The sequence below is a fragment of the Palaemon carinicauda genome, chromosome 40 (assembly GCF_036898095.1).
Source record: "Palaemon carinicauda isolate YSFRI2023 chromosome 40, ASM3689809v2, whole genome shotgun sequence".
Lineage (NCBI taxonomy): Eukaryota > Metazoa > Arthropoda > Malacostraca > Decapoda > Palaemonidae > Palaemon > Palaemon carinicauda.
In genome coordinates, this window is record NC_090764.1 from 16,724,914 (window position 1) to 16,741,249 (window position 16,336).

The following is a 16,336-nucleotide window of genomic DNA, read 5'->3' on the forward strand; positions in this document are numbered from 1 at the left end:
TACTCGCCCTACGATTGTGAAATAAACCATCTGCAATATAAAACACTATCTTACACTAATAACATTTCTGCTTCCTCATAACGGTATTTGTTTACAAGACCACGCTCTCCATTTACACCAAAATTATGAAGTCCTGCAGCTCTCATCTTTTAGTACAGTAATTAGGAGGTTCTTTAAATGCTGGGAAAGCAAAAAAATAGCAAGATATGTTGCGGGAGGGGAGGAGGGGGAGGGGTTGGTGGAGGGGGGTGGGGTGGAGGAGGAGGTCCTAATTAGCAGGAATCCAAAATTTTGAAAGTAAATGGAGAGCGTGCTCTTGTAAACATATACCCTCATAACACATCACTATTTTCCGTGCATTCGTTACCACCACAATGCAAATATAACTATTTAGGTAGAACTACTCGTTGCCATGATAATTCGTTACTTTATCAGCTACCCATTACACTCTCTTAAAATTAATAAGTTATAGTTGACGATTGTTTAAAGGATATATGATTATCATAGTCGTTGTTTAGCCATCCTTCAAGATTTTGCATGATTTACCCACAACTTGGCTGTGATCGTCAAATGGTCCAGCATCCCGACGAAATCCAAAACTCTTCTATTTACATCCGTGTTCCGTTCTGGATCAAAACAAAAGAGAGTTACTTTGCAGTCCTGCAGGTCATCTCATGAGTCATCTTAAACTAATAACCTTAACGAATGCCTTTATGAAATTTTCAAAATGGGCTCAAAAACCAACATTTAGTTATATACTATTTAATCATAACCTTCAAAAACCACATGCACTAAATATCATGCATGTGAAAGCATAACCATTCCATGCACAGTAAAACCAATATTAAAAAGTTTCAGACGAGAAAATGTTATATGCGATGCAAAAGCAAAATCTATCATATATGAAAGAAATGCGTCTGCCATCCCTTGGGAGACCAGTCTACATCACTTGGCTTGTAAAAAACAGACATCTTCAATTGGGATAATCCAGAGAATTTTTGTATATATACTTATAAAACGACCAAGAAGTAAATTATTTAATAACTTTAATACTATGAATAGAGTTTTAAATTTTAATTTTATCCTCGATATTATGTTGAAGCATTATCAATTGTTTATGAACAGCGAATATTGCACAATATTTCAAGCCCCAGTTAGATACAACTTTAAGAATAAAAGAAAAACAGTGCCTAAGACGCCACCTCTTCCCCGTCAGTTCTACTTTTCCCATTCTCTTTAAGAGTTCGTTAGCTGTTTAAGAACCGTAAGTATATACTCACATGTATAATATGAGAGAGAGAGAGAGAGAGAGAGAGAGAGAGAGAGAGAGAGAGAGAGAGAGAGAGAGAGAGAGAGAGAGAGAGAGAGAGTATAAAACCCCTCGAGATTTAGTGCACACAGCAGTTTGAGGGATAATTATGAGTCTTAAAATTGAAGCTTACATTGCAATAACTATGTTATTGGGGAGGGTTACTGATTTGGTATCAGTCAGCTGTAACAAAATATGACCTCGCTCTGCGTGACTGTTCAACACTAATACAGATGATTAGAGTAACTAATTCAAACTAAGCTAAGTCTGACACTTCTGGCGTCTCCACAACGGAGTTATTAAAACTAATTTATGGTTAAATATTCGGGAAAAGAAAGGAGGTTGAGAAGAGAGTGGAGTGTTCGTAGTATTGCCGTTCCTTGGCGGAGTAAAGAGAGTATGCAGATTACTGAGAAATATAGAGCTTAAAGAACTAACAATCAATGAAGAATGGGTGTGGTAGATTTGTCATATAAGGTCACGATGTAAGAAGTGACTAAAAACGTAGATGAAGTCTAAAACAATGGCTCCCATGACGTAATCGTGTGACATTCAGGCAAGAATTACAGCGTCAAGTCATCTTTGCACAAGTAAAGTCGTGTGACATTCAGGCAAGAATTACAGCGTCAAGTCATCTTTGCACAAGTAAAGTATGGGTTTAACTGTGTAGAATGAGATAAATCGAAAGGCCTCAAGCTATTTTGAGGTTGATTAGTTTAAAACAATGGCTCCCATGACGTAATCGTGTGACATTCAAGCAAGATTTACAGCGTCAAGTCATCTTTGCACAAGTGGAGTATGGAGTTTAAACGTGTTAAGATTAACCGTGTAGAATAAGATAAGTCGAGAGGCTTCAAGCTATTCTGAGGTTGATTAGTTTGAGTGAAATGGATTGGAATGAAAATAAATGCGATACAAAGTTTACCAAGAACGAGAGATGGGTAATGTAAAAGTTTAACGACGAATGTCTTCAACATATCTGGAATTTTACAAGAATCTTCGATTATGGCGAAGGCAATTACACTAAAACGCAGCAATCATATTTGTAATCTTGGCAACTCCTTGTGCCTTTCCCCGTCAAATATCCCTTACATCTTTGGCAGCTAATATTACAGTCATTATTATAACAAAATAAGTATACGCACCTCTTCCTCCCCTCAAATATACCTTCAAAACATGATAGTTCCTTTATGCGTCATTTATTCTTTTCTCCTTACATTTTACTTCCACTGATCATATACAGCAGGGGGTCCCTACTCTCTACAGGACCTCCACGGTCGTTTTATGATGTTCATTCGGGAGCATTTAATATTTCACAATGCGTATTGTTCGCTAACTGTTGGATCATCACTGCCAAATTCACTCGCAGAATAAGAAAGTCTTCAGTTTCCTCTTGAAAGCCTTAATATCTTCAATTATTCGGATGTCTCGTGGGAGCTTATAGTCTAGTCTCGAGGCCGCATATTATTATTTTCCTTATTAATTGCTAAGCTACAACCCTAGTTGGAAAAGCAGGATGCTTTAAGCTCAAGGGCACCAACAAGGAAAATAGCCCAGTAAGGAAAGGAAAAGAGGAAAAATAAAATATTTTAAGTACAGTAACAACATTAAAATAAACATTTCGTATATAAACTATAAAACTAACAAAACAAAAGGAAGAGAAATTACATCAAATAGTGTGTACGAGTGTACTCTCAGGCGAGAGAACTCTAACCCAAGACAGTGGAAGACCATGATACAGAGGCTATGGCACTACCCAAGACTAGAGAACAAAGGGTTGACATGTATTTAGGTTCTGATAGTTTGAAACCATCTAACTTATTCTCCAGATTAGCTTTTTTTCGAGTACATTTGTTTTCTTTTAACTGTCATTAATCTCAATTTTTTCTTATATTCCATGCAATTACTACACAGGCAATGTTTTCCTTCGGCAAATAATAAAAGGTACGCAAGAGGCGACAAAATAAACTGGAGGGATGATGTATGCATACATTAATATATTACTGTACTCAAGAGACAAATGCACACAATTGAAAGACGACCTGAAGATTGTATCAATCATGTTTTCTCGGCGACGATGATTTAAAAGCGTTTATTCTATCTAACTTCTTTCAACATCAAAAACAAAATACTTTGACATTTGCGAGCATATTTCGCTTGGAATTCGTTTTACTGTGTTGGTAAATTATGACGTTGAACAATGTACTGACAGACACGTGGACAACGGTGGAATAAAATCATTCTGGTCATTTAACATTATCTACCTTAAATTAGTAGAATAAAAAGATAGGACACCACGACCATCGGCAAATCGCTATTCTATAAGCATTAGATCTTGACCATCGATGGCATTCGATTTGTCCTTCATATGACAGTATCAAACAATTGGAACCTACATATATATCTACTGTAGGCTCCAGAGCCTTTAAATGTGCGACTCCGAGACTATATAATAAGCTCCCACGAAACATTCGAATGATTGAAGACATTAAGGCTTTCAAGAGGAAACTGAAGACTCTTATTTCATGAGTCTTTTGACAGTGACGATTTAACAATAAATGAAGAATATGAGACATGAAACGTTAAATACTCTGAACGAATAAGATAAAACGACAGTGGACGTCCTGTAGAGAGTGGGGTTCCCCTGCTGTATGGGACCGGAAAAGCAGCCAGCAAAGTAAGTATCAAAAGCCTTAACCAATTCAATGAGACAGACATCCAACAGAGACTTTAATCATCTACTCAACATAATTCAGGTGTAAAAGACATCAAATGAAACTAGCATATTCATCTCCCCTATATAATAAAGAGCAGGAACAAGTGTCAAGCTATATTTATTTATGTCTCCGGTCACGCTCAGAGGCATGAATTTCTCTCTCACCGTCCCTAGGGTAGGAGAAGTGTAGGCATACCCTGGTGAGGGGTTTCGTTAGGAAAAGGGGAGGGGTGGGAAATTCTGAATCTGTGTATGCATATTTGTGCTTATCTGCCTAAATATTTAGCAGTCATTTTGCCGGATCACGTACACTATCATATTTTACTATTCAACAAAAAACGCCATGAAGTACAAATGCCGTTTTACGCACTGAAAACGGAGTGAGTTTCCTTGGGTAGAAGTTTATGACCTTTGCCAATGGCAATCATCTTTAAACGTCTTCTCTAAAATAGGCAATGCAAGATACAGGAGGCCACTTCGAGGGGTTTCACTTTTCATATTAAATTTAAAAAAATAGTAAATTATTCGGACACAACCCTTATGCAAGGTCGTAGTTTTCCATTTGGAGAATGTCAATAAATTAAAACCGAATATATGAATTATGCGAAACACTGGAAGTCATGTCGTCTAGTATAATATCAAGTAAAGGTGCTAAAGAACTTTCACAAGTTTGTCAACTTGAACAATAAATTTTATTGGTAAAAATGGACTTGGTTTCCAACTACTTCTTCGGCGCAAACACTCTCATCTAATTGTTTCTGCAATTATATATATATATATATATATATATATATATATATATGTATAATATATATAATATATATATAATATAAATATAAATTTATATTTATATATATATATATATATATATATATATATATATATATATATATATATATTATAAAATTACGGTTCCTCACATGGTAAAGAAGGTAGTTGAATCAATTTTTTTTTTTTAATTTTGCGTTGAACGGATTGATAGTGTAGTCAGAATTTAGTGATTAAATACAATACAGTACTAATTCTTTTTTTTCTTGTATTATAGATGTTATAAAAAAATCTTTTGAACCTCCAACAGATTGACAATGTCTGCTTGAGGAAAAAAATCTCATAATAGTGTTCATAGGAATAAAAGATATATAACTCATTATAACTTCTTCTATTCCATTAGAATATCCAATGTCCAAATTATAAATCTCTCTCTTCAAATGTAAATTTCACAATAAAATACGTTACTTGTAATAAAGATAACAGCATTACTAATAATTCACCAGAATTACCATAATTATGGTGAACTTAGTTTGGTCTGAAAATGTAAATATTTCCAGTCAGATGTGTACCAAAGTGACTATGTATAAACTTATACAAGCATTCAAACCTCCAAATAATTACTCACACACACACACACACAGAATCTTTTGTGTTTAACTGAACAGATGTTACTTTCGTATTCTAACCAGGGAAAATGCACACACATTATATATATATATATATATATATATATATATATATATATATATATATATATATATATACTGTATATATATATATATATATATATATATATATATATATATATATATATATATATATATACTGTATATATATGCAGTATATATATATATATATATATATATATATATATATATATATATATATATATATATATATATATATATATAATATACAAATATATTATATATCTATATATTAATAATATATACATACTTTATATTACTTACGTCACAAAATTGCACGTAGAAACCCATCTAGAAATATGAAGGATAAAAGACCAAGTACCATGTGATTTCCTTCACTACATCCACATCTTTATAGAAAGAGAGAGAGAGAGAGAGAGAGAGAGAGAGAGAGAGAGAGAGAGAGAGAGAGAGAGAGAGAGAGAGAGAGAGAGAGAGAGAGAGAGAGAGTTATACATTTAAATTATACCAACTTGCGTGAGTGTGTGGGAGGGGGTCAAAGGCCCCGCTAAGCGGTTAGGTTTTAGCAGAGTGACTGAACAGCGAGACTGAGAGTGAGAGCAGCATCCCAATGCTTCCCAAGTCCCAACAGCAGCTGGTAAAGGTGTTTAGGGTGCGTCCAGTGTGGGTTGAGAACTCTTCACGCTCTACTATACCCCCCGGGGGACCCGAGCCTCCCCAACCCCCCTACCTGCCACAATACAATCCCCACCACGTCTTCTCAAGTCTCCCGACCAACTCCCTTTTTCTTCCCTACTTAAATAATCTCTCTAAGGGCAGCGTCAGACCTTCAGAGACTCCTAAGCAGTCTACGTCGTGACACAGTAGGGGAGTGATTATATCTTCCGCCGGAGTCCGGACCCACTGCTGCCTATTTAGTGGGTCCTGGTTTTACGTGGTGTTCGCAGCAGATAAAAACTGTGTTCGATGGAACAATGAGGGTGTGATCTACTTAAGAAATGGTTAGTGAGTGCTCTAGCATTGTTTTATTCTTACAACAAATGAAGAAATGTATCCTCGTTTTATGCTAGAATACAGTAACATACTAAGCGTGGAAATATGACAAAACGATGAATGTACGAAAAGTTCACGATGCGAGGACTTGTGTAATGCAATGAGATAGATTTTGTGTGTTTCTTTTGCATTAGAAAACCAATGTTTCTTTTGCATGGGAAAACCGAAAGTGACCTTTATGCTTATCTGGGTTCAAATAAATGTTTAGAGTATTATTGTCAAGGAAAAGGAGCTATATCCCCCACCCCCCAAAAAAAAAAAAGAAAAAAAAAGTTCTAGATTAATGTTGCCTGTGTTAAAAAAAATTTTTATGAATGAAATGACAATGCACTATTGTGTTAAGAGGTTGAACATCTTAAAGGTTTGTGGAAAACGGACTTAAGTAAGACAGAACAACAAGATATAAGGGTTGCAATTGAATAGAAAACAGAAAAGTAATGAAAGTGACTGCGAGATGCAAGGAAGGTCGTAAAAGTTGAAGCGTGAAAAGGCTAAACGAGATGATATTATAGTTCGTGAGAAGTGGCGCCAGGGAGTTGATAGTTTAATTAAATGGTTGACTTGGTGGGTCAAGTCCTTTGAGGAGGAAAATGTGTGCTTACATCTCCCCAGCTCTTTGGTATCTATATGGAAGGATTAACCTCGTAGATTTAAAATTTGTGATTGAGAAGGTACACCGTGGCCTGATTTGTAACGTCTCTGCCTGGTGTTTGCCAGTCGGGGGTTCGAGTCCCGCTCAGAATCGTTAGTGCTATTAGTGTCTGCAACCTTACCATCCTTGTGAGCTAAGGTTGGGGGGAGCTTTAGGTCTATCTGCTGAGTCATCAGCAGCCACTGCCTGGCCCTCCCTGGTCCTAGCTTGGGTGGAGAGGAGGCTTGGGCGCTGATCATATAATATATGGTCAGTCTCTAGGGTATTGTCCTGACTGCTAGGGCAATGTCACTGTCCCTTGCCTCTGCCATTCATGAGCGACCTTTAAAGAGGAAAAGCTGGAAACTGAAATTTCTATGTAAAATGTGTTTTGAATGGAAACGGAAAATATCAAGTTGATAAGATACGCATTACCCAAGATGATTTAATAAAATTGCTATTAATTATGATTGGAGATTGGAGAATCCAATGACTATTACATGTAGTTTAGTCGAGTGTTTCGGATACGGTTACAAAGGGGGGAATAACAATAAGAATGAGGGAAATGTAAAATAGGTCATGAAAACAATGCAAGCGGCAGCGAATTAAGTTAAATGTACAATGAAAGAAGAGCTTCAATGTATGAAAGGAATGTAAAAATGGTTGAGGCTGGTTGTTGGATGTAAAATGAAAAGAAAAATGGAAGGTTTTTGGAAGAATTGACCCAGCAGAATATTTACGAAAAGTCCTAGTTTTACCTAGCCTTTAAAATATATCTTATACTTTGATGCTTATAGAGTTCATTATACTACATTAGTGATCAGCCAATTCACATAGGAAAAATTCTCTATGTATTTATGAATTATTAGATTTTGACCACGCATACACATATATGTATGTATATATATGTGTGTGTATATATATATATATATATATATATATATATATATATATATATATATATATATATATATATATATATATATGTGTATATATATATATATATATATATATATATATATATATATATATATAATATATATATATATATATAGACACACACTCGGTCCTCCATATATATATACACTAGTAGCACCGTTCACAAGTTTATGTACTGGAAGCAAGCTCGCAATCTAAAGTGTTCGTATTCCAATACAATTTTCCCCATAAGAAATAAGGGAAATTCACTCAATGTATTCCAAAAGTTTATAAATACACATACACTAATTATTTAAAGTTAAAGTTTTGTAACAGAATTTAATGAACAAATTATAACTTCTAAGATTAGAAATTAATAATGCACAAAAGAATAATTCACAACAAAAAGAAATATTGACAAATTAACTCTCACTTTACCTCTGAGGAGAGTCGTATTTGGCATAAGGGAGACAAGAAGTGAGGGGGTTACTGCCTGGAAGGAATCTTCCTCTCCATGAGTAGTTCTGATAAAATAACTGGAGATCTCTCTTCCTTTAACAACATTCACTACCACCAACTGAATCAATTAATTTACGATATGGATATTTGGTCATCTTCTTGGACAAAAAAATTATCTAAAGATAGCTGCTTTTTCCTCTTAAATAGCAAGAAATTGGGAAAAAGTCACATGAAAAAGGAGTGACCACTACGCATGTGTAGTACGGCTACCATGTGACTGATTTCTTGCTGGTTTCATTAATACTTATAAAAAAATACACATGAAGAAAATCTTTTTTCGCAGACCGACCGATACATTGCTCATAACCAATTTGCATTTTTATGCTAGTATACACAGTAATTTTAGTCTTCTCGAAGCGTTTTAAATGTTATAGATGCTGCCTGAGCAAATTTCTGGCTGTAAATTGAGTCTTCTGGAAGCTTTGTGAACGTCAGCAGACTAGCTCAGATTCAAAGTTATTTGTAAACTAAGGTACTACTGTGTATGTGTGTATTTATATTGTATATGTGTATATATATATATATATATATATATATATATATATATATATATATATATATATATATATATATATACTATATATATTATATACTATATATATTATATACTATATATATTATATACTATATATATATACATATATATATATATATATATATATATATATATATATATATATATATATATATATATATATATATATATATATATATATATAATCATCATCCATTATTAGTCCACTGCAGCACAAGAGCCTCGGACATAAGTCCTTCCACTCTCATCTGTTTATGGCCTTTCAATGCCAGTCTATTCCCTTAATTTTTCTTAGCTCGGCAATCCATTGTCTTCTCTTCCTTCGTTTACAATCTCTAGGGACCCATTCTGTTATTCCTCTTGTCTATTTGGCTAGTACAGTGGTAACATGCTCGCCGAGCATTCGCACGGCTGCAGATCGATCCCAGCCCAGGACCATGAACTTAAGCTGTTTACTGGGGAGGCCACTACTATGGTTGGACACCACAGTGGGGGGTTGGGCTTACCCAGCTGATGTCCTGGTAAGCATCTATTTGGGTGAAAATGAAACTGAGACCAGATACCTTTAACCTTTATCTATTATTTGTCATTCTCATTATCTCCTGCCCATGTCCATTCCTTTTTCTTACATGCTGTTAGAGTATCCTCTACTTCAGCTTGCTCTCGTATCCATATTGCTCTTTTTCTGTTTCTTAGTGTTATTCCCATCATTATTCTTTTTATAGCTCTTTGAGTTGTAACTAGCATAGGTTCTAAGGTTTTAGTAAGGCTCCAAGTTTCTGATGCATAAGTTAATACTGGTAGGACCATCTGATTAAATAAATTCCTTTTTAGAGAAACTGGTTATTTTTCTCTTCCTAATCTCATTTTGTTAGCCAAAAGTTCTCCATCCCATGGTTATCACTTTTAATTTTGGTCTCATGTCCCAGGGAAACACTTTCTTTTAAGTACATTATATTCATTATCTATCTCTAGAGGTTCGACCATAACCCTCATTTGTTGTCTCCATTTTCATTGAACATTATCTTAGTTTTACTCATATTCATTTTCAGTCCTCTATTCAAATCTATCATCTTTTGCATTTCCTCCATTAATGTTAATTCCTACATTCCCCCAACCTAAATTCTCAACAACTTCTAGGCAAGCTATGAATAATTTAGGGGAGATGGGGTCTCCCTGTTTACCTCCTTTCTTAATCGGGATTTTCTCACTAACTTTATGTACTTTTAGGATTGCTGTACTTTCTGTATAGTTATCTTTGAAAGGTATAACATAAGATTCATCTAATCCTTGGCTTTGAAGACCTTTCATTACTGCTGAAGTTTTGACAGATTCTAAAGCTTTCTCCTAGTACATTATATATATATTATATATATATATATATATATATATATATATATATACATATATATATATATATATATATATATATATATATATATATATATATATATATATATATATATATATATTTGTATACATAAATTATATTATAGTAAAAAATAAGTTGGTGATAAATAAAAGAAAAAAAAATAGACTTCCATAGACTGGGATTACTATAGATTCTCGCAAAGCCAAAGGAAAGTCCCCTCCCCCCTTTTAAGACTTCTTGTTTTAAAGGCAAAAAGTACCTTTCATGTTTCTTACTCAAATGAAAAATAATGTTTCTTACTCAAAATGAAAAATAATGTTAAGTAGAGTTGTATGTAACGAATGTTGTCTTTGCTGATACTCATTATAATTACTATAAACATCATTACAATGAATTACTGTCCCACTTTTTGTCCATTTATTAATATGGATCTAGAGAAAACTTATGATAGAGTTGATAAGGATGCTATGTGGAATGTGTTCAGGTAATATGGAATTAGTGGAAGGCTGTTGCAAGCAGTGACGAGTTTATACACTGTAGGCACTGCCTACAACCTTCCACAAATTCCATATTACCTGAACACATTCCACATAGCATCCTTATCAACTCTCTCATAAGTTTTCTCTAGATCCATAGAAATAAATAGACAAAAAAATGGGACAGTGATTCATTGTAATGATGTTTATAGTAATAACAACGAGTATCAACAAAGACAACATTCGTTACATACAACTCTACTTAACATTAGGGAATAAAGTGAGTGAGTGGTTTCCAGTGAGAGTGGGGCTGAGACAGGGATATGTGATATTGCCATGGTTGTTCCATTTATTTGTTGATGGAGCTTCAAGAGAGGTGACTGGTCAACTGTTTGGTCGAAGAATAAAACAGACTGATGAGAGTGATCAGGAGAGGGAGGTGAATCCGTTGTTCTTTGCGGATGATGCTACATTGGTTGTAGTCTCGGGAAAAAAACTGTGTCGATTGGTTACAGGGTTTGAAAGGGTGTGTGAGAGAAGGAAATTACAAGTTAATGTGGGTGAGAGCAAGATTATGAGATGCACGAGAAGGGAGGGTGGTACCAGATTGAATGCCATGTTGAATAGCAAGTTACTGTACTTGAAGCAGATCAGCTTGAGTACTTGGGTTCTATTGTTGCTGAAAATGGTGGAGTGGAAGCAGATGTACATCAGAGAAAATGTAAAGCGTTGAGGGTAGTGAAGGAAATGGTAAATAATAAAGGGTTAAGGATGAATGTAAAGAGAGCCTACATAAGAAAGTGATTGTACCAACTCTGTGACGTATGGATCGGAGTTGTGGGGATTGAAAGTAACAGACATGAATGTGTTCGAGATGCAGTGTCTGAGGAGTATGACTGGTATATCTTGATTGATAGGGTTAGAAACAAAGTAGTGAGGGTGAAAATGGGTGTGGGAAATTAATTAGTACATAAAGTGGATATGAATGTGCTTCGGTGGTTCGGCCATGTAGAAAGGATGGAAAATTGTCATCTCTTGAAGATGGTGATTAATCCAATAGTTGATGGGAGAAGTGCAAGAGGATGGCTAAGGTTCGGGTGGATGAATGGAGTGAAGAAAACCCTAAGTGACACGAGGATAGAAATGAGAGAAGCAAAAGAGCATGCTAGGAATAGAAATGAATGGTGAGCGATTGTGACCAAGTTCCGATAGGCCCTGCTGCTACCTCGACACTTTGGTGACTGCTGAGGTAGTGGCAGTGGGGGGAATCAGAATATGAAGCTTTATTTGTGGTGGAAAATGGGGAAGGGTGGGTTGAAACTGCCTAGTAGTACTAACCAAACTTGGCCGAGTCCCTCGTCAGGGAAAGATGAACAATGAAAAAAAAAAATCTCCCTTTGTTTCTTTTTTGACGTTGGCTACTTCCCAAAATTGGGGAAGTGCCATGGTAGATATATAGAAGGATTACTATACAGTATAAGTGCATATTTTTCTTCTTCTAATATATGCACAGTACAAGGGTTACAAGTGTTTGCAAAATAAACGAAGGGAAGTCAACATGTTATAACTATTTTGTTTCATCACACTGGTGAATTGCAATAAGATGAAAGGATAAAATAAATGAGCTACAGTATATGTGATTTAAATTATTTAACGATTTCCAGGAAAACTTTTTGAATTTAGTAAGCTGTGTACAGTCATGCACATTAAAAAAAATCATGCAGTTATTTGCTTGGGAACCAGGGATTCCTCAGCACATGATTAGAACTGCCATGCTTTTCCTTTATCTAACTAAAGACTGGAGTGTCTGGAGTACTTGAAGACAACAAATTTGGGTTAATTATGAGTGGATTTGTAGGGTCATGAATACAACAGTACTGTATTATTTTTTAGTTCTGGCGGCTTTCAATTTGCTAATAACATATTGCAGTACATGAATCTAATTAGTTAAATCCATGGTTATCTTTCATTTCAGAATTTGGAAGGTCTTTACAAACAGTTGTTTGCGGTGCTAATATACGCACGTAATTATGAGTGTAGGTGGATTTCTGATGAGAATGCAAACTATATTTACGTCAAGGATAGACCTAGAAACAATTATGACCCTACACAACTTGAGGATATGAACATCAATTATGATAATGTCAACTCTTATTTGGACGAATGGACATTAGATGAAGAATACATCATTAATCCCACAAGGAAAAGTTCCCTGAAGCAAGGTATGAAAATGTGGAGTCATTCTAAATACACAAGTTTAATTTGGCTTATAATTGCTTCAGAATTTTAATTTAAAACTACTTATTTGAAACTATGGTAACAAAGTGTGATATTAATTCTAAGTTTGTTAGCAAGGCAGTCAATAATTCCTCTGGTTGCATTTCAAAATCCTGGAAATAGAGCCGCAAAATTACTTCTCATAAACCCTACCAATTATCCTATTCTAAAAAATAGTAGTTGTTGTAACAAATGTTAAAAATGCAGTTAAATGTAGTTTCCTGAATTGAATTCAAAATTATAAGGTAACTAATGTTTTTTTTTTTTTGCATATAATTCACAAGCCAATAAACTGCAAACAAATAGGTGACCTTAGATAGTGATAAATTTTTCACCAAATTTCAATTTCCTAACAACACCAACTAGCCCCTTCATATTACAATGATACCCTGTAAAAATTCCTCGCTCAAAACTCCATAGGTGTTAGATGTCCTCCGTAATGACTAAAAAATTAATAGAAATCAATCTAATTTAACAATTTGGATAAGGGTAGGGGATGGTCTAACTTAACCACTCTCAAAAGTAGTGCCATTCAAAGAAAATTACTGTCCAATACTACAAAACTAAATTAATTCTTATGTAGATAATAATTTTTCCATATATTTCCTTTGTATTTTATATGAAATAAAGATATAAATAACCTTAGAATATATATATATTTGGTAATGAAACTAATAGCACTTTTAGCATGAAAAAAAAGTAAAGGCATTTTGAGTTGTTAATTTTGTTATTTTTCTTTTTTAAAAGTAAATGCCTGAATGGATATACTGATATTAATCATCTGTTCCCTAAATGGGCAATTTGCCTTTAGCAAAGGATTTGAAGCTTGATGCTCTTCTTACAATCTTCAGTCTTGTGGAGAAATCCCTTGATTGGGGTCAAAGTTTGTATGATTGGTCTTAACTTTAGTGCTGCTTTTGACCAATCTAATCATAAGACCTTTGTTTTTAAACTTGAAACAGAAAGGAGTTGGTGGGTATTTTAATAGTCCAGTACTATTATTGAATTATAATCAATAAATTGAATAGGATACAACAACTGTTGATGGAAACCATAGAGACTACAGAAATCTAATATCTGGTATTCCTAGGGGTAAAGTAATTAACTTTTTATAAATGCCTAAGTATTTTGCCCTTGAAAAAAATTTTGTTGTAAATAATACAACTCTTTTCATCAATCTCAACTCCTGAACGTAGACCTGTGGTTGTTGGATCCCTTTACAGAGACTTAGCTAAAATTAGTGCATGGTGCAAATTATGGGAGAGGAAGTTGTAACCCTGATAAAACTCAAATCATAGATGTAAGTTGGTCATGGACATCACTTTATATCCCAAAGAAATTCTTTAATTACTTTATTGTCCTATTTTGAAAATAATTTATGGACTTCAGCAGCACACTGTCACCTTAATTCATTTGACAAAAACTTATGGTCTATCAAATTCCTAATCTATGGCACCATTATTCAATTAGCTCTTTGTGCATGTCATTAAGATTTTTCACAATTCTGACCATTCTTTATATTCACATTTCTCCAGAATACCGTATACTGTACTATCAACTACATAATAAAAGGTAAGCAGTTAATCAAAGCCTCGCTTTTTCTTTCGTAAGGCTAAATACTACAGTATTCTATAAATTTTCTTCTAAGTATGACCAAATTGTAGAATAATCTTCCTTTCCACCATTATCCCTACAGTCATGAACACCTTTGGAGATCAGTGGTGGAGAATAACAAATCCTGATGACCCAGCAAACAATGCAGAACCAGCCTTGTGGGATGGCCATAGTCTACAAAAGCCGAGTACCCAAAACATTTTTGCTGATTACCAACTCATGCAAGACAACTGGGAGGAAGAAGCTGTGACATAATCAGGGAATCCTTATAACTATTGTATATCAAAGTACTTTCCCATTACTTTCCAGCAGTGTACTTATCAACATAAGCATTACATCTTAATCAAGAGTGGACATTTAGCTTGTTGACAAAAATAGATTTATATAAAATGCTTAGCTATATGGAAGATTACATTACACTGTAAAAAAAAACATTTTTTTAAAGAATCTGCTGAGATAACTATGAAGTTATTTTACCTATAAGTTACTTTCAAAACTAGCTGAACATGAAAAACCTGACTGCCTACAAATAATTTTACTAATTTTTTTTCAGCAGCTCACAATCAGAAGTTGGAAATATTACTAGACGTTCCTATAATAAAGAAGTTTATAATGTATTGGAATCTGAATACCTATGCCTTATTATGGAAGTCTTTTATGTACAACTTGATGAAGTACAATGAAAATGTAATGATAAAGGTTTTGGGAGATTTAGCTGGTACACATATTGAACACAAGTACAGTATATAAAAAGAAATTTAGGATTACTCTGACAGATAAAAAAAAGCTTTATAAAATCTATTCAAGATAATGACTTGACTATCAAACAGCAAAATAAGAAAATACCTAACACAGGCTTACTATTTAGAGAAATACTGTCAAATGTGACCCCTCCATAATAGAAATTTTGTGACATTTTCATCTTCCATATACATTTTACTTTTAACTTCTGTGTGATCTCTAAAACTTTCTTAGCCCATTAATGTACAATAGCGTGCTTAGGTTCTACAATATCTATTCATTGTGTTACTCTTCTAGGCATTAACTTCACTTTAGTGCTCATAGTTTTCTATTCTTTTACTATGTCAATCTTTTCTCATTTCTGGTGATGCCACCTAACTCGAATTCTGCTTGAAGGTTCTGGCTTCCCATAAAAATCCCTTACTGATATTAAGCCCTAAATGGCTGGTTCCGTCAACCTAAAATTATCTCTTCAAACTGAAGGCAGTGCAATTAACAACGGTTTCACAAAAACTAAGTGCAGAAAGCAATTTCCTCACTTGTTGTCACTATCAAGTATTGATGTGATTCCCAAACCGTTGAAGTAGTTGGCGGGATGAGAATGGTTGTTAAGTTGGCTCCTGAGTCACGTTCATTGTCATAATGAACAAGTAATATAAACTAAAATAACTTCCTAAGATAACATTAGCAAAAAATACAAAAGTATGCTAAATGGCAATTAAAATCAGCATTACAT

General features: G+C 34.3%; 2 protein-coding genes across 2 annotated transcripts in view; one reads left to right on the forward strand and one right to left on the reverse strand.

Moving 5' to 3' along the window:
- Positions 1-464: 464 nt before the first annotated feature.
- LOC137631554 (isocitrate dehydrogenase [NAD] subunit gamma, mitochondrial-like) overlaps positions 465-16,336 on the reverse strand; it is a 57,491-nt gene continuing 41,619 nt past the window's right edge. The window contains 1 exon segment of the mRNA XM_068363359.1: positions 465-626. Coding sequence (XP_068219460.1) covers position 626 — 1 coding nt within the window. The 3' untranslated portion in view covers positions 465-625.
- Positions 6,339-15,396, forward strand: LOC137631980 (uncharacterized). Its single transcript, XM_068363964.1, has 3 exons — positions 6,339-6,465; positions 12,944-13,190; positions 14,942-15,396. Exons 1-3 carry the CDS (start codon positions 6,463-6,465, stop codon positions 15,112-15,114), a joined length of 423 nt encoding a protein of 140 aa, XP_068220065.1. The 5' UTR covers positions 6,339-6,462; the 3' UTR covers positions 15,115-15,396.